Source organism: Australozyma saopauloensis, chromosome 4 (assembly GCF_035610405.1).
Source record: "Australozyma saopauloensis chromosome 4, complete sequence".
NCBI classification, from domain to species: domain Eukaryota; kingdom Fungi; phylum Ascomycota; class Pichiomycetes; order Serinales; family Metschnikowiaceae; genus Australozyma; species Australozyma saopauloensis.
Genome location: NC_086134.1, coordinates 1,091,738 through 1,112,353, shown reverse-complemented (window position 1 = coordinate 1,112,353; position 20,616 = coordinate 1,091,738). Strand labels below are relative to the sequence as shown.

The window sequence follows — 20,616 nt, the reverse complement described above, 5'->3', positions numbered from 1 at the left end:
CCTCTCAATAATACAATTGTTATGGGCTTAGTATGAAGACAAGATCTTCTCGATGCCAGCAACAAGAATGTCGGCGTGCTTCTCCTCAAAAACCAAGGTTGGTCTCAATCTGACACTGTCCTCGGCGCATCCTCCAACATTGATGCCAACAGTCTTCATGTCAGCCAAAAACTTATTTCTCAAGGATGCATCCTTGAAAGACCAGGCAATGAAGGTAGCTCTGTTCTTACCTCTCAAGTCAGCCATGTAAGCTGGATACTTGCCCGCCAAAGCCTCCAACTTAGGATACAAGTAGTTACCGACACGGGCGGCCTGCTTTGCCAAGTCCTTGTCAACAACCTCCTTTCCAATGGCACCTGCCAAGATCATTCTAGCTGGGTCACCACACCAGGTGTTGAACTGTCTGTATGGTTGGTTTGGAATGATCTCTGGGTCATGGAAGTAGTAGCCTGCGCTTTGGAACTTCTTGGAGAAGGTAACCATGTCTGGAGGAGGAGACATGTTGAAGTGTTCGTGAGCCCAGAAAGTTCCTGTGGCACCCACACCGGTCTGGACCTCATCAACAATCAAGAGAGAGCCGTATTTTAAGGTGACATCTCTCAAACCCTGGAAGAACTCGTTTGAGGCGTGGTTGTCACCACCCTCGGACTGAATTGGCTCAATCAATACTGCAGCGATAGGAACAGCCCAAGTCTTCAACAAATTCTCGACGATAGCCAAGCATCTACGGTCCTCCTCTTGGTTAGCGGCAACGTTAGCCTCCAAGGGGTACTTGTAGGAAGGGAACTCGGCCTTAGGCCAGTTGAAAGAAGGTAAGTCCAACTTGTGGATAGGCTTGGAGCAGGTAGTAGAGGCCGAAGCGAACAATCTACCATGGAAGGCGCGCTCAAAGGACATGATGGCGAGCTCTGGAGAGCCTGGTGCCTGGTTTTTCATTACCGACTCAGTTTCTTCGGTAGAAAATCCGCTTGAGTAGCCTCTCTTCTTGCTTTGGTACCACATGAAGGCGGCCTTGAAAGCCAACTCATTGGCATCGGCACCAGACAAACCAGACCACACCTTGTCCTGGCCCTTTGGAGCCACCTTCAACAATTCAGCGATGATCTCCTCGGTATCGGCACCAGGGAAGTTACCCAAAGCAGGTCTGTTGATAATGGCAGATGTCATCTTGTCGGATTTGGCAACCTCCACCAATTTGGGGTTGTTGTAACCCAATGGAATAGAAGCGATCTGAGCATAGACGTCCAAGTACGAGTTTCCGTCGACATCGACGATGTAGTTGCCCTGAGACTTGGCATAGTCAGCAACAAAGTATGCAGCTCTCGAGTCGAAGACCTTATTCAAAGCGTCAGCAGCCTTCTTCAGTTTTGGACCTGGCGAGGAAGTCACCACTACTGGTGCAACTGGCTCTTCTGGGAAGTAACCCTCACATACAGAGATGGTAGGGTGAGGCATTGCGAAATATGAATATAAAAAAGTGCGACTTTACTTTGTATAGTTCAAATTTTATTTCAAGTGCGGGTGCTCCAGCTTTTATATTGCAGAGAATCGAGTGCCGCTAACGTCCCAAATAGGCGGGTGTTAGCGGGAGGAGTGCGCTAGCGACAAGAAACGGCAACTAGCGGCAGATGCCGTATCGGGTCGCGGGGGGATTGAAAAAAGGGTGGTTGAGAAAATTGGAGGTTTCGTTGTTTTGAAGTTATACATTTTTATTTCTATTCTTTGTGTATGTGTATTGGTTCTGTCTGGGTGATTGTTAATAAATGATCCTGATAAGGATTATGAGGTACTGTTCCTTTATATAGCTGACTGTTATCAGTTATAGAAAGTGTGGAGATTTTTTCTCGAATATTCGTTAATATTTTGTTTTTGGCTTTTTTTTCATTCTTTTTTTTTTCTTCTCTTTTTTCGTAGGCATATTCAGATGATTGAGTCTGTCTCCTCTCAGTTTTTTGTGCATGTTCAGTGGCTGCTTGTAGATGGAGGTTCTTTCGTATGTACACATATGACATGTGAAATTCATCTTCGAAGTGAAAATCAGTGATTAACTGTCTGCTCTCTTTCTGCAAGAATCTGCTGAAAACTCCATTTGTAGTGCATATTCTATCGGGTGTCCTACCCGTTCATTGACAACTGAACGGTACAGAACATCGATGCCAATTCTCGCAAGAATCATCATTTGAAAAAGTTCTTTACAAAAATAACCCGTTTTCTCCGTACTCAATTCTAATACCCACGGATTCACCGCCAATGGTCTCCCCCATTGAACCAAAGACTATTACCAAACCACTCATACACATTCCGCAAAAAAAAAACTCTCAGAAAAACCCAAAATGAAAGCAATCCTTATATCATGTAAATTTCCATTCAGTCCGAGTATTCCCATTTTCAAATTTCCTCCTCATCTCTTCTCATCTTCCCCATACCATCAAACCTGCATCCTTCTCATCTGAAACAATAGGTTATAGTCATCTCATCACAACTTTTCCAATTCAACTCCAATGAGTGACTCGAACTACCCACAAACTCATTTGGCGTCTACAGCCGAGGATTCGCAAAACGACCTGCGAAAATCCGGCCTCTCCTCGCCCAAAATTGACCTGTTGACCACAGGAAACCACTCAGATCACCACAACAATGACAAAACTCATGCGCAGAACAGAGATGCCTCCGAAGAAAGCGCGTCTCATGATGCCACAGCCCAGGAAAATCCCTCTTTAGACCATAACTATGGCGACAAGCCTTCAGTGGACCCTCATCTGTCACTACTGGGTAATCATATGGAAGACGCAAATATCGATAAGATGACGTTCACCGAGGATGGTCTCGATCAGGAAATTCAGCGTGCCATTGCAGAACACGACTTGCAGCAGCAGCAGCTTCAACAAGGGAGCTCCTCGGCTTCGGGTCAAATGTTACAAAACCAAAAGAACCATATCGACAACATATCCAGCCTGCATTATGACCACCTGCAAACGTCACAAATGGATCAGGACGATGAGAAACAACATTTGCAGATGATTGCGGATGAACTCAAGCGTGCTACATCCTCAGATAAACTGGCTTCGTCCAATAATCACTTCGAACACTCTCATGGAGATTATGGCACCTTGTCGCACTCTTCATTTGACCACCAGCATCCATCCTACGAATCGGGCCCTGTTGTTGCGGCCGCTTCTGCTCATGCTGTTGCCGCTGCCGCTGCCTCGCAACCTTCTGACAATTCCACCGTCACACAACAGAATCGTGCTGCGCATATCCCCGCTGACTCCGAACTTTTAGCTACAAATACTGCACTTGCCGCATACAATGCACTTTCGAGTCATGTCCCACCAGTAGCTCTGTTGGCAAGTGTTCATCTTGCAGCCCTTCCGCTTCCCATTGTTGCACCGGATTACTTGCCAGCTCGTATTCAATTACTAATAGGTACACTTCCAGTCTTGGACAATTTGGCCACCCAATTGCTTCGATACTTTGCCGTGGGGCCTTATCAAAAAATCATAGACTTGGCCTCTAGTCCTGATACGGCTCAAGGTGCCGCCTTTAGAGATTTGGCCTCTCTTTTTGAAGTCACGAAGAGACTCTATTCCGAGGAAGATCCATTTATTACAGTGGAGCATTTAGCGCCTGGTATGTGGAAAGAGGGTGATAAAACTTTAAGCGTGTTCCGCAACCGTGAACAATCCATTGAGTCCACTTTGAGAAAAGTCAATTTGGCCACATTTCTAGCAGCAACGCTCGGTCTTCTAGAAGCGGGCTTCTTTCATTTGAATGAGGCGTTTTTATCGGTGTTTTGCCCCTTGAATAATCTTGACCCTGCAAATTCCATGTCCAACATGTCTCCAAGCAATATGAGTCTTCAAAGCAACGTCAATGCTGTAATCGGTGACAAAGTGGGCAAAATTTTCAAGCCACAAGCCACGTTGTACTTGGATCTCAAAACTCAAGCATTCATCTCAGGCTTGGTTGCTGGTGAAAGATCCAGAGAAGCCATATTGGAAGATGTTTTCCCATCCAATCTTGAAGAAGTTCTTCTTGAGAGAAGAGGTGTGAAAACTCTCTCACCAACAGAAATAGACTTCGTCAACAGATGTAAATCGCGAAAAGACACTCTCCTCAAAAGCGAATCTGAAAATTTCGGAGAACAGTTTGAATGGTTCGCCTTTCTCAAAGATCTTTTTGATTTGGTCTGCAAAGACATGAGCATCTTGATTTGGGGCAAAAAGACTAGATCCAGTGCTTCTCGTGTGGACAGATCAATTGCATCGAGCCGAATTTCTAGTCAAATCGATTCTTCCCTCACGCCTCATAGCGATGAAGCTCTACAAAATCTCTCTGGAAACCTGCTTCTACAAGAGTCGGTTGGAAATTCAGCACCTTCAATTGGCAGTCCGCCGGTGCATGGTCCAGACTCCAACGATCTTTCTAATAACCAGGAGATCAAGGACATTACAGCCGGGCTACTTCCTAGTGAGATTCAAGAACAGCAGATTCACCTTCGCATTAATCCTGGCATATCGGGCAGAGTTCCTAACCGTCGTCCATGGACAAGAGAAGAAGAAAAGGCACTACGCTACGCTTTGGAACTTAAGGGACCTCATTGGTCTACCATTTTGGAACTTTTCGGTCAAGGCGGACAGATCAACGAATCACTTAAAAACAGAACACAGGTGCAATTGAAGGACAAAGCCCGTAATTGGAAGATGTTTTTTTTGAAGTCAAGGCTTCCGGTGCCGGAGTATCTTAAGAAAGTCACTGGTGACTTGGATAGAGATGACAAACTGAGAGCCAAGACGGCTCGGACAAAAAAGACTGCCGCTGCTCCTGTTCCAACAATGCAAAAGAGGGACAGTCCAATTGAAGATGGATTTGAAGCACAAGACACGTCAAAACGTCACAAGGCATAGCATTCATCTACGATAAAAAATGAAGTTTTTGTATTCACATTCAAATGCTGATTTCACATTAGCCGCTTCATCCATTCGATCTTTTTTCTTTCTCTTTTCATACTAATACGGTGCTCCTTTGTGTTTTTTGCAGCATTATCGTGGGTGTGTAACAGACTTTCCTCATTGGGAAGATCTGACCTGCAGATGTGCATGTAGACCGAATTTACGAAGTAAAGTCCGATTACCTGCAGTACTATGTATATGGCAGCGGGTATGTGACCAGTAATGCAAAAACGTATAAAATACATCGTTTTTCCTGTCGATTTCAATCTTACAGATGTCAGCAACAACCATAGAGGCCCCCTTTGCGCTGGTGCAAACGGAGGAGCTCAGAAAGTATTCGATTGCGTCACAAACCGGTCACATCTTGCGTGGAGAATACGAAGAATGGAGAAAACGAACCATGGATGTTACTATCTCGGAAATCAGTGGCCATATTCCTCCGATTCCTCCCAAGAAATACTTGACACACCATGTGACATTGACGGGCCACTTAAATAAAGTGGTGGATATCAAGTTCAGTCCAGACTCCAAAAAGCTATTGTCCGTGTGTCAAGACGGGTTTGGAATTATCTGGGATGTTTTGAGTGGTTTGAAGTTGCAAGCTATCCCGTTGGTTCATCGATGGGCTCTCGCCTGCTCGTATTCTCCCTCTGGAAAGCTCGTGGCTGTGGCTGGTTTAGAGAACAAATGCACCATGTATAATGTAAACGTTGATCTGGATGAGTTATTGGAAGAAAATTCTGATAGCATTGAGCTCTCTAAAAGGGGGCAGTCTACTATGTCCACTCAGCACCAGGCATACATTGGTGTATTGGAGTTTCTTTCTGATCGAGAGGTAATCACTGGCTCTGGAGATTCATTGATCAGATTATGGGACGTTGAGAAGAGATGCAAGATTAGAGAATATACCGAGCACTCCGGTGATATTACTTCGGTGCTGATTGCACCTCAAGATCTCAAGACTCCATGGAGTTTCTACTCTTCAGGCGCAGATGGCCATGTACGTCTTTGGGATTGCCGGCAGCCCAAATGTGTACATTCGTTTTCTGTGTCTGTCTCTGACGTCAATGTAGTCACTCAGTCACCTGATGGCAACAGCTTCGTATCTGGGGATGATCTAGGGCGGTGTCAGCTCTTCGATATCCGGTCACTCTGTCCTATTGAGTCCTATGTACTCCAGGACCAATTCGAGTATAAAAAAGAACCTTCTGCTTTTGGCATTTTGCAGCCCAATAGTAGCCTTCACGTGCCGCCACCTCCACCGTCGCCTGGGCTGACAGCCAGTAATCGGAGAGGCAATGGATATGATATTTCAGGTGTAACCTCTATTGCCATCAGCAAGTCTGGTCGCATAATGTACACCTGCTATGCCGACTATTCTTGTATCTGTTGGGATCTTTTCCAGAAGAAAATTGTGGAAAGGGTAGGCGTCGGGTCTGTTGCTCATCATGATCGAGTGGATCTGGTGAGAGTGAGCGAAGATGGGCAAGGTTTGGCCACAGCCTCATGGGATACCACTGTTAAGATCTGGACCTGTTGATGGCAAAGAAGTTTTTCGACTGCCGTGCTCTCAGTCACAATTGATTACAATAAGTAAGTACTATAAACCTTCAAGGAATGAGATATGTAATACTCTTGTGCAAAGAGCCATCCATTTTGCACTCTTATCGGGCTCTCAGAGACACTTCAAATCAAGAATCCTCTTTAGATATTTTACCACTAGAAGCTACATATCAAACCAACGAAAGGCTAGCTTTTGATTACAAAGTCGACATAGGCAATAAGAATAAGAAAAATGGCACTGCAACATCCACCAAAGTCGACCCGGTGCATGTTTCCTGCAAGACTACATGTTCTCCAAACATTAAGGTGTAAATCAGTTTTCTCCCAATTGAGACTTGACATATTCCCACAAGCTCTTTAACAACAGATCTGGCAAAGTGTACAAGTCCATGGTGAATTCACCATTGTCAACGTCATTCTTGACGTTCATCTCTGATGTACGGTTGTCGGTAACCATCTGCACTATACTGATCAATGCATCTTCGCTGAGTTTGGTCAAGCCATTGGCAAGTTTTTCCAAGTCGACTGCGCCCTTGGTGGCGACAGGACCGCTTTTCAACTTCTTCAGTTTGGAAGTTTCACCATCGCCACGACGCTTGGCGTCTCCCTCAGATGGAACAGGGCCAGACTCTAACAAAAGCTTGTTCAACTGAGCATTCTTCAAAGGAATGGAAATAACATGGTCCACGGTATAAGTCTCCAGCAAGAAGTTTAAATCGTGGTTAAACTTCCGTTCACCCAGCTTTCCGGGCAAACCGACCAAGTGTACGGAAATGGGAATATCAAACTCACCCCAGCCTTTCTCCTCGACTTTGAATGGCGACTGCTTGACTGCTCTGATCGGGTTGGGAAATGTAGGGTGCAAGGTGTATGTCACCTTATCTAGGATGGCAGCCGGAATGACGGCGCCTTGGTCATTGAGCATGACAATCTCGATGGACCACTGTCTCATCGGGTAGTCTTGCACGGCAGGGACATCTTTCAAGATGTGTTGGTTGGTGATGATTCTGATGGTTCTTTTTACCTACAGAGTTAGTATATGAGGGACAACAATGGATTTTCGAAAGATTGGACTATTGCAATTGGCTGAAGGTGGTCGATTATGCCGCTATGGGTATCGATTTTGAAACATACCTCGGACATCGTTGTTGAAGGAGAACTAGTGTTGGTTTTTTTTCGGAGGATTCGTGGATAATGTGTAGGTTGAGCGATAGAATTGGAATTTGCTAAAGATGGGATTATTGCTGTGGGAAGGAAGGTGTTGAGCAATGGAGATTTTTAAAAATTTTGAGGAGCTTTTATTTAAATGATTTATGTGTTTGCTGCTATGGCTTACATTATATTTTGTGACTGTCGTTGGTGTTGGAAGCATCCGTGGTTAAATGAACAACGGTAGAATGCTCTGGATATTTAAGCAATTGGTAATGATACAAATATGTAGTAAATTGGCCGTGTTTACTATTTTTCTCCTTTTCGATTGGAATGTTCTCCTGGTACTGCCAGATCCTCTTTGTAGTTCTATTCATTCTCAACTCAATTCGTATGTCTATTTTCACTTGCTGAACCTAGAACAAGTTTTAGGATCTTTCATTTCTTGGCAGGTTGTACGCTTCTGATTGTAGAATTATGGGCCATTCATTGTATTCATCACCTTGCTGAAACGAATATCTTTAGAGTACAATCCATGGTCGCATCAAAAAACGTGTTAAGAGCGTTTGGCGGTTTTATATTCTTCAATTGAGCACATGTACGTGATGTTGCTCAATTCGAAGCATCTTCTACACTGTCATGCTGAGCCGATAATCTCTTTCGATCAAACAAAAATATATTTGCTCTGGCGTGTCTTCACTTGATCGGACGTCCTTGTTTCCATCAATACAATTGCATCATTCTAATTCGTAATTGAACTAATCTTTGACACTGAATCAAATGAAACTCATTAAGTGCTAGTAGAGCAATTCGGAATTATATGAAAAATCTCTAATTCTATTTTCTTGAGAGAATATTTAATTGTAAATTCAGTTGCAGTTCCGTCTTTGTGTCTGTGTCTATTTGCACCCGCACCTACAGATTATTTTTTGCAACCACAATGAATCTCTTCTTTCTCGTAAAATTCTTCACTTTGATCAATTTTGTTACTGCTTTTGGTTTCAAAAAGGACAAAAAAACCCTTAGTCTTCCTAGTGTCGACTTTGAACCCATGGTGGTTAAGGTTGACGCTATCCGCCTTGTACCCTTGCACCTTGTGGTGGACTCTTACATTCCCAGCGGTGCTCATTTAATCCCTTTGAATCCTTCTGATGAAGATTTGATGTCTATGGAAACTTATGGAACGGAATCAGCAAATGAACTGGACGATTTTCACTTGGCGGCGCCGGCGGAAGTTGCTCAGCTGCCAGGCGACTCTGTTTCAGCTACGGAAGTCGCAAAACTGGCCGATTTAGGAGCTCCTGGGCAGGGGCTCGCTGACATTGGGGCGCATGTGTATCACCATGCTGTTTTTGTCACACCACAGCCGGATCTGTCAATCGATTTCACCTCTAGCTTTGCCATGATGGTCACAACTACTACTTCTGCAACGGGACAGCCTGGACTGGCCAACGAAAATGAATTAAGGATTTTGGGGGCTTTGAGTAACAAGGGGGTCCGGAAGTGGGACCCAACGGGCCCAATTTGTATTGTTTTGTTCGTTATGTCTGTGGCTTTTCTAAGTTTGATGTAGCCACACTACCAACAATCTATCTGAATATCATGTGCCTTATACTGATGCTATTTGCTGTAGGAAGCTGTAGGAAGCTGTAGGAAGCTGTAGGAAGCTGTAGGAAGCTGTAGGAAGCTACATGAACTTGTCATTCGGAGAAGGCAGAATGATCCAGGACTCGTGAACAACCACTAAATTGGTTTCAGTCAAGAGCGATGCTTCGAAACTTGAGTTCAAATGAGTTACTTCTGAATTTGAAGATCTCGTCTGATCTGCAATTCGGTCTATGTTCGAAAGACATGAGTGCTCTTATCAGCATCACCTCCATCTATTATCTATTTACAAATGACACAAAGTCCAATAGTATGGAATCGGATACAATCTACTTGTTTTCAGATGCCTCAACAGTATCCAAGTACTTTTGAATAAACACCGTCTCCTTCTGTTCGACATCAGCCAAGTCGTCCCTGTCTTGGTTGCGGTACAAAGTCTCGGAATCCTTTCTTTGTTTGATCATCTTTCCCAACGTTCTCTTCAACGAAGTTTCAGTCTGTTTAGCACCATCAATTTCTCTGTTTTTGATAGTGGCCATGATCGCCTTGATGGTGTTCTTTTCCGGACCATTTTTGGCAATCATCGCTTGCTTCAAGTCAACCTTAAGCGTTTGTAAGAGTTGTGTGTAGCCTGGGGTAGCTTGGAATCTTCTAATGGTTGCAAACATGGGAGGTAGGTAGTCAATTAGTGGGTAATTTTTCACTACTCTATACAAGTGTAATGCAAAAATATCTGATCAAGAAAGGACTGAGATTATATGAAAACAATATATCATTCTCAAGTTTCAAATCGAGGTTTGATTTCTATCTAATGATTTTTTTGGTTTGATAATCATTCCGAGATTCGGGGCTTGTACGAGGTAGGCAGTGTTTAATGTGGAGATCCATTTGGTCTGGACGGGTCGTACACAAACTTCAACAGCGTACCTTCAAAAGATGACTATCTGCAACTCATTATTTATAGAATAATCAATTATAGATGATTCATATTTCTTGGAGTGACGCGTAAAAGTATCTTGGAATCCAAGAAACAAGAAAACAAATAATCAATGGTCTAGTACAATTTCTTGATACCCTCCACAATTCACACGACTTCCAAGAATCTACAAGTTGTGAGTGTGCCGAATCGTTACACCTAAACCGTCATACCCGAATCGCCATGCCCGAAAACCGAGCCGATATTGACAGAAGCTACTCGGAGATAGAGATGTGGCAGTGCTCCAGACCAAACAGATACGTTTAGATTTTTCGGAAATCGAGACTTGTGACGCAATCGCGCTTGTCAAAAAAAAATAAAAATACTTCATATCGAATTTGGACTTATGTGAGCAATGACACGTAGGGCGGACGGTTGCGAAATTACGAAACTGCGGCTGCGAAAAAAAAAGTGACACTTTGCTCCAATCCACACTTGCACCTCACATATTTGAAGGTTCTAGACGCCAACGGTTTCGTAGAAATAGCTAATTTGCGTGGCAGCATCATCACGCAAACTAAACTTCATCTGCAACGGTTAATAATATCTCGCTTATCTACAAGCCGTCCCTTCTCCAATTTCGCATCCGGCCCCAGTGAATTCCCCTTCCCCCCGGCTCTACCCCTATAAACTCCTAGGCCCCTAGGCCCCAGATTAGGACGAAAAGCCAAGGTGGAGTTCGCCACCAAAACAATGACCAATTTTATAAAAAACGGAAACAGATGATGGAATGTAAAAAATGAAATTCGTGCCGCTCCTTAAAATATCGTTTTCGATTCAGTTCCTGCTTCCAATCTCTTTTCGGAAATTTCCTCCTCGTAGTTGCTTCTGTCAACCATTGCTCGGTGTCATGGACTCCTCTCCATTACCCCCTCTGTCTAATTCGCAGCCGCTCCTGCCAGGGCAGGCGCTGGTCTGGACCCCTCCTACCGCTAATCTGCCGGGCCAAGGTGCCAAATTTCGTCAAATATGCACACGGCCAAGCTAAGGGTTCTTAATGGAGGGCAACTCATGCATGTCCATGGCTGATCTTATCGCTTTGGGGTTAGAATGTTTTCAACGGTTAATCGCGCTGCCGCAGGACCGATTGCTGCATTCGATAGCTTGGACGCATCATGGAAAAATGCTCGTTGGGAATACGGCGCGGTATATCTGCAGCTGCATTCCCGCCCACTAATTTCGAGAGGGAATTTTTCGTTTGCAACAACACTCTGGCCGTATAGAAAATTTGAGCGGATCTTCAAGTGCCTCTGATACTCGCCATTCCTAGTCGTATTTCGATCCATTGTCTAAAGCCATCACTTCGACCCAACTGACCGATATAGCTGAAACTCAGCCCTTCTCTAAAGAAGACCTCATTGTTCTACTTTTCCGTCACACGAATTATTTTTAATCCTTTTATTTTTATTGTTCTATTTTGAAACTAGGGGTAAATTCCGTCTCCGGAACTTATATACCTTCCCCGTTTCGTTCCTGGCTGCAATCCTGTGACTTCTAGCTGCAGGAATTTGCAACCAAAAATTATTGAGCTACTTATTGAGCTCAACATCTCGGTTTCCAAATTCTTCAACTACTCTTCTGATGACGGAAGTTGAAATTGTGGCAATGCCATTAGATACCACGTCCAAACTGCTGCTGTTGACTCCCCCTCATCGCATCAACTCCGAGAGCACCTTGGTGGAAAAGTACCATTTGCATAATCAATGCTTCTCGCCGCCTCCCAACCCTTACAAATATAGACCCATCTCCAAGCGCATAGGGGAATTTAACGAAAAGCTCGAGTCATGTTTGGGGGGCGACGCGTATCTTCTAAGCTCTGAGTCGCAATTGCTGGAGCTTCTTGATCTCTACTATTCAAACGAGAACCCATTGCCTCTGTGTAGTGAAATGTTTCCATATTTACATGGCTTGACGTCGATCAAGCAACGGGCATACTATCATCCGGACTTTGATGTCGAAAGGGACTTTCCGATCTTGTCTCTCCCAAATGACGAGCTAGTCGAGAAGTTTCCTCAATACAAAGACCTCAATCTACCAAACGATGCTTTTCATCTCATGACTGTGAACACGTTAGAATCGCCCAGTCCTTCGCTCATCAATTCCGTTTGCATGGACGATCTCTTGGCATTGCGCCCCACCTCGTGCTGCATGACTGTTAGTGATGAACTTGAACACACCTTATACGAGCCTTTTGACTCAGTGTACAGATTAGTTCTTGAACAACGCGACGAATTGAATAATCGGAATTATGATCAGCAAATCAAGCTCATGGCTCCGTTATCCCACTTCCTCTTATACAACGACGAAGGAAATCTGGGAATAAATCATGATGCTGCAAAACTCATAGCCTCGTTGATGGGCTCGAATAAGCATCCTATATACATCGTGGACTTTGAACTAGACCCTCGGATTGATGTACAACGATACATGAACAAGAACCTTCTGTTCCCATTCTGTGATCCGGCCAATGAAAATGAAAATGTCAATCATAAAGACCGTCTTTCCCTGATGGAGCAGACTCTAATGTGGCAATTAAATAGTATCAATTGTGTGTTCAGTGGCCTCTATGTGGGAAATGCGCTCAACTATCACCAGCTCATGATCAGCCCCGAGATTTCACCTGTGGAATTCTCTGTCCTCGTGTGTTGCCACGATAGAGCAAGGTTCCCGTCTCGAAAAACCCTTGAAGCGGCATTACTGGCAATGACTGGTCAAACGCAGAGCAGTGCGCCAGTAACTTTGGAATTTCCAGACTCGATAGCAAGATATGGAAACAGCATTTCTGAAGGGGAATTGCTTAATTTTCTTAACTTTCTCCGCTTCCTTAAGGTTGCCCTTCGCTGCAAGAAGAATGTGTTCGTTTATTCCTACGATGGTTTTGCAGGTTCCACATTATTATTAACCAGCTACGCATTATACACCAAATTCAACCAACTTGAGGAATGTCTCCTCAGAATGTTTCTGAATGTTAAGCCAAAGCTTTGTCTTACTAAGGAAGACTTTCTCTTCCTCAGAACTATCGATGGATACATTAGGTGGTTCAAGAGATACACAACTAAGCACAAAGATCTTTTGTTCGATACCCCCTTGGAAACAATAGCTCTAGAATCAAGCAACCAAAAGATCTCAACAAGCATGGACTGGTTTCAAAACGCGGCGGATATCAATTTCCCTTCGCACATCAATGGTAGTCACTTTTTAGGCTCAGTCGAGCAGGCCTCGTCTTTAACCATTCTCTCCTGCCTCAATATCAAGAAAGTCATTTCCATTGATGAAAGACCTGCCTGGTATTCAAACTTAGATTGCATCTTCCAGCACGAAGCCACTGAAGACACAACTTCGGCGGTCATCAAACCCATTTTCACATTCAACGATGGCAAGTCGTTGATTTATGAAGTTCCTATTAACTCCGACGCCACGAGATCCAAAATTTTTAAGGAGAATACTGCATTTCCCAATTTAACCTCTTTCGTATACATATACAACATTCGGGACGATGGAAAGGACTCATTCACCCAATTGCTTCAGCAGTGTCCCGAAGAAATCCAACAAAAAATCTTGGTGGACCCAAGAAACGAAGAGAGGGTATTATATCATTGTCGTGTTGGAGTTTCACGCTCTGCAACGCTTATAATAGCTTCTTTGATGAAGTACTTCTGTATCAATTTCATGGAAGCATACTTGTATGTGCGGGTACTGAGATTCAATATGATCATTCAGCCGAACCTCCGATTATTCTACGAGCTTTTCATGTACGATCAGCATCTCAACGAGCAGAAGGAAGACTTTCTCCAAAGGAAGCAGTGTTGGTGGACGGTCTGTGACCAGATCCAACGCTTGAATAAGCCTTACTTAAAGTAAATATTAAGACTTTTTTTGCATTTAATTGTTCTGTACTCTGGACTATTTCCGTTCCCAAAGGGTGTACTCGTATTCATAAGCACCTTCTTCAATAAGTCCTTCCGTAAATTCCACTCCCACGAGATTCTTCAATCTGGAACTATCCAGCCGTTTCCATTCGTCAAGGTTCCATCTCAAAAAGGTATCCATGACCGGCGTTTCAGAAGCCTCTCCGGTGAAAGTTATGTTGGTAAGAAGGAGGCTATCAACCCTTGGATCTGTCACGAAAGCGTTGTAAATCTGGGCCCCTCCAATAATGAATATCTTGTTAATATCTTGTTTCTGAAATTTGTAGTTGTCTCTTTGGAACGCATCTAGAATCGAATCCATGGAGTTGTAGAATAAGACACCATCCCTGTACTCATTAGTGTGAGAGTGGGAGAGAATCACGTTGAGACGATTTGGCAATGGTCTGAACTTTGCAGGAATTGACTCCCATGTTTTCCTGCCCATTATTACAGCATTGATGGATCCTTCCCCGGAATGTGATGTCACGTCTCTGAAGTACTTAATTTCCTGTTTCAACCGCCATGGAAGCTTTCCGTTGGCCCCAATCCCGAGTTCAGGTGCCATTGCAGCAACAATTAATGATATGTGAGGTTTGACAACCATTGTTGACGTGAGTTATTAAGAGGTAGGTTGGTAGTCGTGAAAACTATAAGAATCAGTTTCTACAGAACTTAAACGGAAAAAATGAAAATGAGAGAAAAAAATCAGCTTGATTCAAAACTAACTAAATGAGTATTACACATGAATTTAATGCGCTATAGCCATACTTCTGCGCATTGGTCTGTGAACTTCGCTTTTGACAAGTTTCGTTCTTGCAGCCGCTGGAATGTTCTTGGTCATTTTTTTAGGATTAGTTCGCGGCACTGTCATTTCTTTGGTAGAGCTCTTCGTAGAAGGCTTCTTCTGGACTTTGTTTGGTGCTGCTTTAGGCTTAGTGGGGCCTGCCTTGACTGTAGATCTAGAAGGTGCCGATTTCTTCTTAGTACTTTGAATTTTGTCATTCGGATTGGCTTTCTTGGAGGACTGTTTATTTTTTTCTTTGGAAGCTGTGCTTTCTTTGGCCTTCTTCTTTTCTGAATCTTTCTTCACGGACAACTTACTCTTAACTTCTTCAGTTTTAGGCTTTGCTTTACCTGCTTTGGAAGCATTGGCTTTAGGCTTATCTTTTGTAATCTTAGATTCCTTTGCCTTTGGTGTGACCTTTGATGTACTCTTTGACTCTGTAACATGAGTGCTGCGTTCCTTCGATTTCGCGTCTTTGGAGAGTTTGATTAAACCAGAAGGTCCTTTGGGTTGAGATACTTCTCCGCTCTCAATACTTTTCTTCAATGCTGCCTTGAAGAGATAGTCAAAGTTTGGCTTCTTTACATCGTAATTGTCTTGCATGTACTTCTTGACAGCTTGGCGTCTAAAAAATTAGTACCGAGTGGAAAGATTGAATTGGAGATTTTTTCTTGCTGTTTCATGTTGGGCAACGCTGTTGAGTATATGGTGACGGTTCTAAGCTCCAATCAGGAAGCTAACCTGTCAAAAAAGTAAGGTTTTGGTAAAAATCTTTCCGAATTCAGAACACTTAAGAAACAAATTGAAGATTCCGTTCAAGCCTATACATACGACGATCCATTCTTCTTCTTCAATGAGGAGATTGCCGTCTTGATCATATCTATTGTCAGTACTAGCTCATATCAACCAAGGTGGAATACATACCCTTGTAGGAGTATTTTTGCGTTTTCAAACTTGAAACCATTTTGATGGAAAAATAAGTTTTTTTGTTTTTTTTAGGCGGGGTGCGGGGCGGTGTTGCCTTTTATACCAAAACGGTTGGAGGGGTTGTCTAATCAGCATGGTGGACTTGAGCACTGCAATTGATAGCGTGGAGGAGCAATTCTTTCTCTTTTGGGAATTTTGTTTTCATTTCGTCTTGCTATGTTTTGCAAATTTATTTTCTCTGCATATCGCCATTTTGGAACCTGGTAAGCTCGTATGAGGTTAAGTCTATTCTGCAATATTTGTCTTAAACGTAGAGCATAACCTGTTTTCCTAAGCTTGACTATCATGAGGCTTAGTACTATCGGCTAAAATTGAAGTATTCTAATTAGGTATAAGTTATCTGTACGTTCTAGCTCATAGTTTTTCTATTGTGTCGTCTTCCACAGATCCGACTACTTGTTCGTATTCTGGCTTTTTGTAACAAACGTGAAGAAGAATTCATCATGCGTCACACGAGATTCCACATCACTGTGATCGATATGCATTTCGTTGGCTAGCTCGGGACGCTCGTAGAGCTCATATGGTCCAGACGTCTTGATCACGTCCACTCCCTCTCTTTCATAGGGATTTACTGTGGCTGAATTTACCGAGATACTATCTGACTTTCTCGTTGATTTGCTGAAGCGCCGACTCTTCTTTTTGGGTGTGGGAGTCGTCACAGAAGGGTTTTCAGGACAAATCAGGTATGGAACAGTCATGATCTCGTCTTCAACGACTGGATTTAAGACTTCCTTAGCTGTGTTAGGTGTGACTTTAATTTGTGCGATGGTATCGTAGGGACTGGCGAATGGCAGTTCAAGCGAGTTTGAACTACCGCTCATTGGTTCCTTCCACTCAGAAGAGTCGGAAAATGGACTCTGTTTTGGAGTAGTATAATATGGAATAACATTAAATGTGTTTCCATCGTCCTGTCCATGGCTCGAATACTGTTGGCCAGCAACAGATTCTTTCAACAGACTCTCATCGACGCTCCAGTCCAGGGAAAGATCTCTCAACTTTTCCTCATTCGTGCTATATGGATAGTTTTGTCTTTCCGTGTCAGTTTCGGAAAAACCGGAGTCACGGATCGATCCACTAAAAGTCTTTCCAAGAATGAGACCTGGATGAAATGCAAGGAGAATAACACATGTGATGAGGACCTGGAGGCCATCCAAAGTCATTACATATTCTTCATGTGTGATAAGGTAGCCAGACCAACCCTCACTCAACTCGATTAGTCTGTAGATGCATCTGACGTAGATGAAGAAACAGGCACCTACGATCGCAAGGGGATAGTAACCAAACAAAGGACGATCAATAGTCTCGCGGAATCTTTGGTCATACATTTGGTTTAACTCCTGCTGTTGTAGGTCTTTTCCCCGTCTTGTTTGGAAAAATAGAGCCCCTAGTTTTGCAACCAGAAATTTCACATTCGAAGAGGCTGTAAAATAAATCCTCCATAGGAAATTTATAAGGAAGAAAAGGAAGAGAGTCATGGAAAACACCTGAAAAGCCACTCCCACTGTCATGATAATTGTTCCTGCTTTAGTGCTTTCAAGGACCTGCAAGCGGATGGCCGCTAGGCCACCTCCAGCAGCCTGAATGAACAAAGAACAAATATCACACACAATGAAAATGTAAGAGTACCATAAGGGTCGCAAAATGGTATATTTCCGCCCATGTATAACCATTAGTTGTGCTAAAAGGTAGTACACACCGGCCATTACGAACGCTGGCGCAAGGGTGAGACAGATGATCTGACAGATATAGCGATCTTTGTCAGAATAATTCCCAATCGACATGAGTCGAGCTATATATCCCGCCGCTTCGAGAAGAGATCCCGCCACGAGACAAACTCCAAAGTATGGTGTACGTTTGACAAGTGAGATACCTAGGTGTGACACCACTAATAATGCAAAGACGATTGCAAAAGTGAGGTTGGCCCACCGCGAAAGTTTCATCTGGTACAAATTGAATCCCATTTCCAAATCCTGCAATTCCATAGTTGAGTTCCAAATGACCTGCGTCATCTCAGGGAAGTTTTGTGTTGCGGTTGCAGTCGCTATATAGTTTTGAGCTGAGATCACTGAAAGCGAAGCTTTTGCACCTTTAACAGCACGTGCCAACAGATATAGATCCAAAGGCTTTGTGATAGTTGGATATGCAGAAGATGCTGATAAAAGTGTTTCCACAACTCCAGCTACATTCGTTGGATTAATGTGGGTTAATGTAGTAGCAGTGGGTAAGACATCAGTAGACCACGCTCCGGTGAGCCTTTGGAGATTTTCTGAAAGTCCCATATCAGTGAGAATATTTTGAAGTAAGAATTCGTGCAACTGCAATTCATTATATATGAGTATCCGAAGCGATGCCACCCATTAAAACTATTTGCCGTTTTCAGTAATTACCCTGATTAAGATTTGGGAGTGTATACAGTCGTCATTTACGAACCAACCTTACTCAAATTAGAAGTACTCTCAATGTGAATGCAGGCATCATGCAGGTTTAGTTTCTATTCATGATATGTTTCGATTTGAGCGTTCATATTTCTTTTATGTATTATGTAAATTAGTTTTCGGCTTGTTGTGCCAAGTGAAGCCGTATGTTCACGCTCTGTGGATGTGGCTTTTGGCAACACACTTTATTCTCTGCATCAGACTCATGCACTCTGAATTTGATTAGGGTCGAGTTTTTCTTCCATGAGTCAATGCATATTAGTCTCCCATATGAGCATCTGGTTTGTTTACAGCATCTTGTTTGGTGATCTCGTTGGCCAATTGCTCCCGTTTCCAGAACTTGAGCAACAAATCTCCGTAGTTCTGCAAATCTTCCACAGAGATCATGAGTTTGAAATCAAGCAAAAGTAAGAATTGAAGCTCCAAGTAGTTCAACTCTTCGAGCGGGAGCCCGCCTACCTTTGCATATCTTAGATTCTTGTAGAAAATGTCGCTGAAGAATTTGGAACTGACGGTGATGCCCAGGATAATTAGTCTGTGAATATTGTAAGAATCCATCACAAAAAGTTGTTCGGGCTCTTCTCCTTCGGCTTCACTCTCCTTCTTTTTCTTCTTGAGATTGTTGGCTCTCTTTGCAATCCTATCAAAATACACTAGCAACGAAAGGAACACCTCATTTGTGACCGGGCAGTATTTGAGAACCCTGGTGAGGTATGCGTGGAGAGAAATTCCAGGAACATTTGTTCCATGAAAAGCAAGAACATTGGCTAAGTACCTGTTCTTTAACTCGTCTTCCTCCTCATCTGAAGAGTTGTCGCTGTTGTCTGCGTCGCTGATGTGAGAAACTGTTGTGCTGATACCATCATTGCTGTATGTCACAGAGACCTCTGCAGCTGAAGCTGCTGCCCTCCTTTCACTCTCCATTTTCTTGAGCTTTCTTTGCTCCTTGAGTTTTTGTCTGGCCGCGATGGTATTATCAAAATGATTCGGGTGGAGCTTGTCATTAGTGTCTATGATTTTAGTGAGGAGGCAAGCAAGCATTGTTATAAGTTCATCAACTGAATAATCAACAATGTTGAAGTGCTCTTCGTACACCTCATTGTTAGTCCCGGCAGAGGTAGCATCTCTTCTATTAAGAAGATCAAGGTACTCCTTGTAAGACATATAGTGATCTGGCTCACTATTGAAGAAATCAGCTGAAGAATTAACGTAGCTGTGCGCACTGATGTTCGAATGTTCGATTTGAGCGTTGGTGCTTCCACTTGCATGATCTTGATAGAATTGATTTTGGAGGCCATTCTGATTTTGCGCTAAGCCAAGGCTTTGGCTCTGATCTGGAACCTGAGATTGTTGTTGTTGCTGTTGCTGCTGTTGGGTCGGGTGATTGTGGTGAATATAATAATTATGAGCATGTCCTTGGCCAGAGTCATTTCTGTGCATAGCAGCTGGGTGAATGGGCCTGCCATTTTCACCACCATTGCTGACAAAAGAGTTGGATAGGTGTCTTTCGAAACTTTCAGGCCGAGCATTCACCGGTGCTGGTATAGCTGCGACGGTTGCCAGCAGGTATTGATCATGCAATGAGATATTAGGGTTAGCAGAGTCCATAGAGATCGTTGTTGTAGGCATTGCTGTTGCCTTGAAAGACCCTGGAAGTGGGCCAGAGTGCAGACCAAATTGCTGCTGGTTGGGGTTGGGGTTTTGGAGGGTATTGGAGTTGACCTGAGAAGAGCTCTGAGCCATTGCGCTACTAAAAGACGGCGTGCGCGAATAGTTTGAGGTATATGACGAAGAAACTGCTGTAGGCGTGTTGTGACCGAGAGGAATGTAATTTGCATTGTTTCCTGTGAACAGGGTCCCTGTACTTCCAGTCGGAGGTGGATAAAATTCTCTGGAGTTGAAGGATGTCAGGTTTGGAATTGCAGGCCTGGATCCAAACAGGTTGACCGGAATGAAATTTTTGTGGCTGGAAACTGACGCCGAGTACAGTGGCGGTTGTCTGGGAGGTTCAGCTGAGGTTGGGTCTATGTGGGGTGGGACGTAGCGGGCCGAGGACGACATCAAGTTCTTGGTGAGATTGGAAACGGCCTGTTTTTTCTTCTGTGGATCTGCGGGCAGCGCAAACATTGCTGCCTGTGAGTCTTGGCCCGAGGACGCTCTTGTGTCCGAAAAGTGGCTCATCTAATGGGGTTAGTATGTTTTTTTAGAAGAGGTCAATGTTAAGCGAAGTAAAGCTAAATATGTCGGGATTGTAAGA

At 43.6% G+C, this 20,616-nt stretch overlaps 11 protein-coding genes across 11 annotated transcripts; 4 read left to right on the top strand and 7 right to left on the bottom strand.

Moving 5' to 3' along the window:
* Positions 1-27: 27 nt before the first annotated feature.
* PUMCH_003531 (uncharacterized protein) lies at positions 28-1,455 on the bottom strand (the record flags this gene model as incomplete). The annotated part of the gene is made up of 1 exon (XM_063022494.1): positions 28-1,455. The coding sequence occupies one exon, from the start codon at positions 1,453-1,455 to the stop codon at positions 28-30; it is 1,428 nt and encodes a 475-aa protein (XP_062878564.1).
* A 1,046-nt stretch (positions 1,456-2,501) lies between these two features.
* On the top strand, positions 2,502-4,907 carry PUMCH_003530 (uncharacterized protein; the record flags this gene model as incomplete). Its single annotated transcript, XM_063022493.1, has 1 exon — positions 2,502-4,907. One exon carries the CDS (start codon positions 2,502-2,504, stop codon positions 4,905-4,907), a length of 2,406 nt encoding a protein of 801 aa, XP_062878563.1.
* Positions 4,908-5,226: 319 nt separating this feature from the next.
* PUMCH_003529 (uncharacterized protein) lies at positions 5,227-6,492 on the top strand (the record flags this gene model as incomplete). The annotated part of the gene is made up of 1 exon (XM_063022492.1): positions 5,227-6,492. One exon carries the CDS (start codon positions 5,227-5,229, stop codon positions 6,490-6,492), a length of 1,266 nt encoding a protein of 421 aa, XP_062878562.1.
* A 336-nt stretch (positions 6,493-6,828) lies between these two features.
* PUMCH_003528 (uncharacterized protein) lies at positions 6,829-7,658 on the bottom strand (the record flags this gene model as incomplete). Its single annotated transcript, XM_063022491.1, has 2 exons — positions 6,829-7,539; positions 7,650-7,658. The coding sequence occupies 2 exons, from the start codon at positions 7,656-7,658 to the stop codon at positions 6,829-6,831; spliced, it is 720 nt and encodes a 239-aa protein (XP_062878561.1).
* Positions 7,659-8,604: 946 nt separating this feature from the next.
* Positions 8,605-9,237, top strand: PUMCH_003527 (uncharacterized protein; the record flags this gene model as incomplete). Its single annotated transcript, XM_063022490.1, has 1 exon — positions 8,605-9,237. The coding sequence occupies one exon, from the start codon at positions 8,605-8,607 to the stop codon at positions 9,235-9,237; it is 633 nt and encodes a 210-aa protein (XP_062878560.1).
* A 361-nt stretch (positions 9,238-9,598) lies between these two features.
* PUMCH_003526 (uncharacterized protein) lies at positions 9,599-9,937 on the bottom strand (the record flags this gene model as incomplete). Its single annotated transcript, XM_063022489.1, has 1 exon — positions 9,599-9,937. The coding sequence occupies one exon, from the start codon at positions 9,935-9,937 to the stop codon at positions 9,599-9,601; it is 339 nt and encodes a 112-aa protein (XP_062878559.1).
* A 1,889-nt stretch (positions 9,938-11,826) lies between these two features.
* PUMCH_003525 (uncharacterized protein) lies at positions 11,827-14,106 on the top strand (the record flags this gene model as incomplete). The annotated part of the gene is made up of 1 exon (XM_063022488.1): positions 11,827-14,106. The coding sequence occupies one exon, from the start codon at positions 11,827-11,829 to the stop codon at positions 14,104-14,106; it is 2,280 nt and encodes a 759-aa protein (XP_062878558.1).
* Positions 14,107-14,148: 42 nt separating this feature from the next.
* On the bottom strand, positions 14,149-14,757 carry PUMCH_003524 (uncharacterized protein; the record flags this gene model as incomplete). The annotated part of the gene is made up of 1 exon (XM_063022487.1): positions 14,149-14,757. The coding sequence occupies one exon, from the start codon at positions 14,755-14,757 to the stop codon at positions 14,149-14,151; it is 609 nt and encodes a 202-aa protein (XP_062878557.1).
* Positions 14,758-14,901: 144 nt separating this feature from the next.
* On the bottom strand, positions 14,902-15,540 carry PUMCH_003523 (uncharacterized protein; the record flags this gene model as incomplete). Its single annotated transcript, XM_063022486.1, has 1 exon — positions 14,902-15,540. The coding sequence occupies one exon, from the start codon at positions 15,538-15,540 to the stop codon at positions 14,902-14,904; it is 639 nt and encodes a 212-aa protein (XP_062878556.1).
* A 776-nt stretch (positions 15,541-16,316) lies between these two features.
* PUMCH_003522 (uncharacterized protein) lies at positions 16,317-18,203 on the bottom strand (the record flags this gene model as incomplete). The annotated part of the gene is made up of 1 exon (XM_063022485.1): positions 16,317-18,203. The coding sequence occupies one exon, from the start codon at positions 18,201-18,203 to the stop codon at positions 16,317-16,319; it is 1,887 nt and encodes a 628-aa protein (XP_062878555.1).
* Positions 18,204-18,617: 414 nt separating this feature from the next.
* PUMCH_003521 (uncharacterized protein) lies at positions 18,618-20,540 on the bottom strand (the record flags this gene model as incomplete). Its single annotated transcript, XM_063022484.1, has 1 exon — positions 18,618-20,540. The coding sequence occupies one exon, from the start codon at positions 20,538-20,540 to the stop codon at positions 18,618-18,620; it is 1,923 nt and encodes a 640-aa protein (XP_062878554.1).
* Between the last annotated feature and the right edge of the window lie 76 nt (positions 20,541-20,616).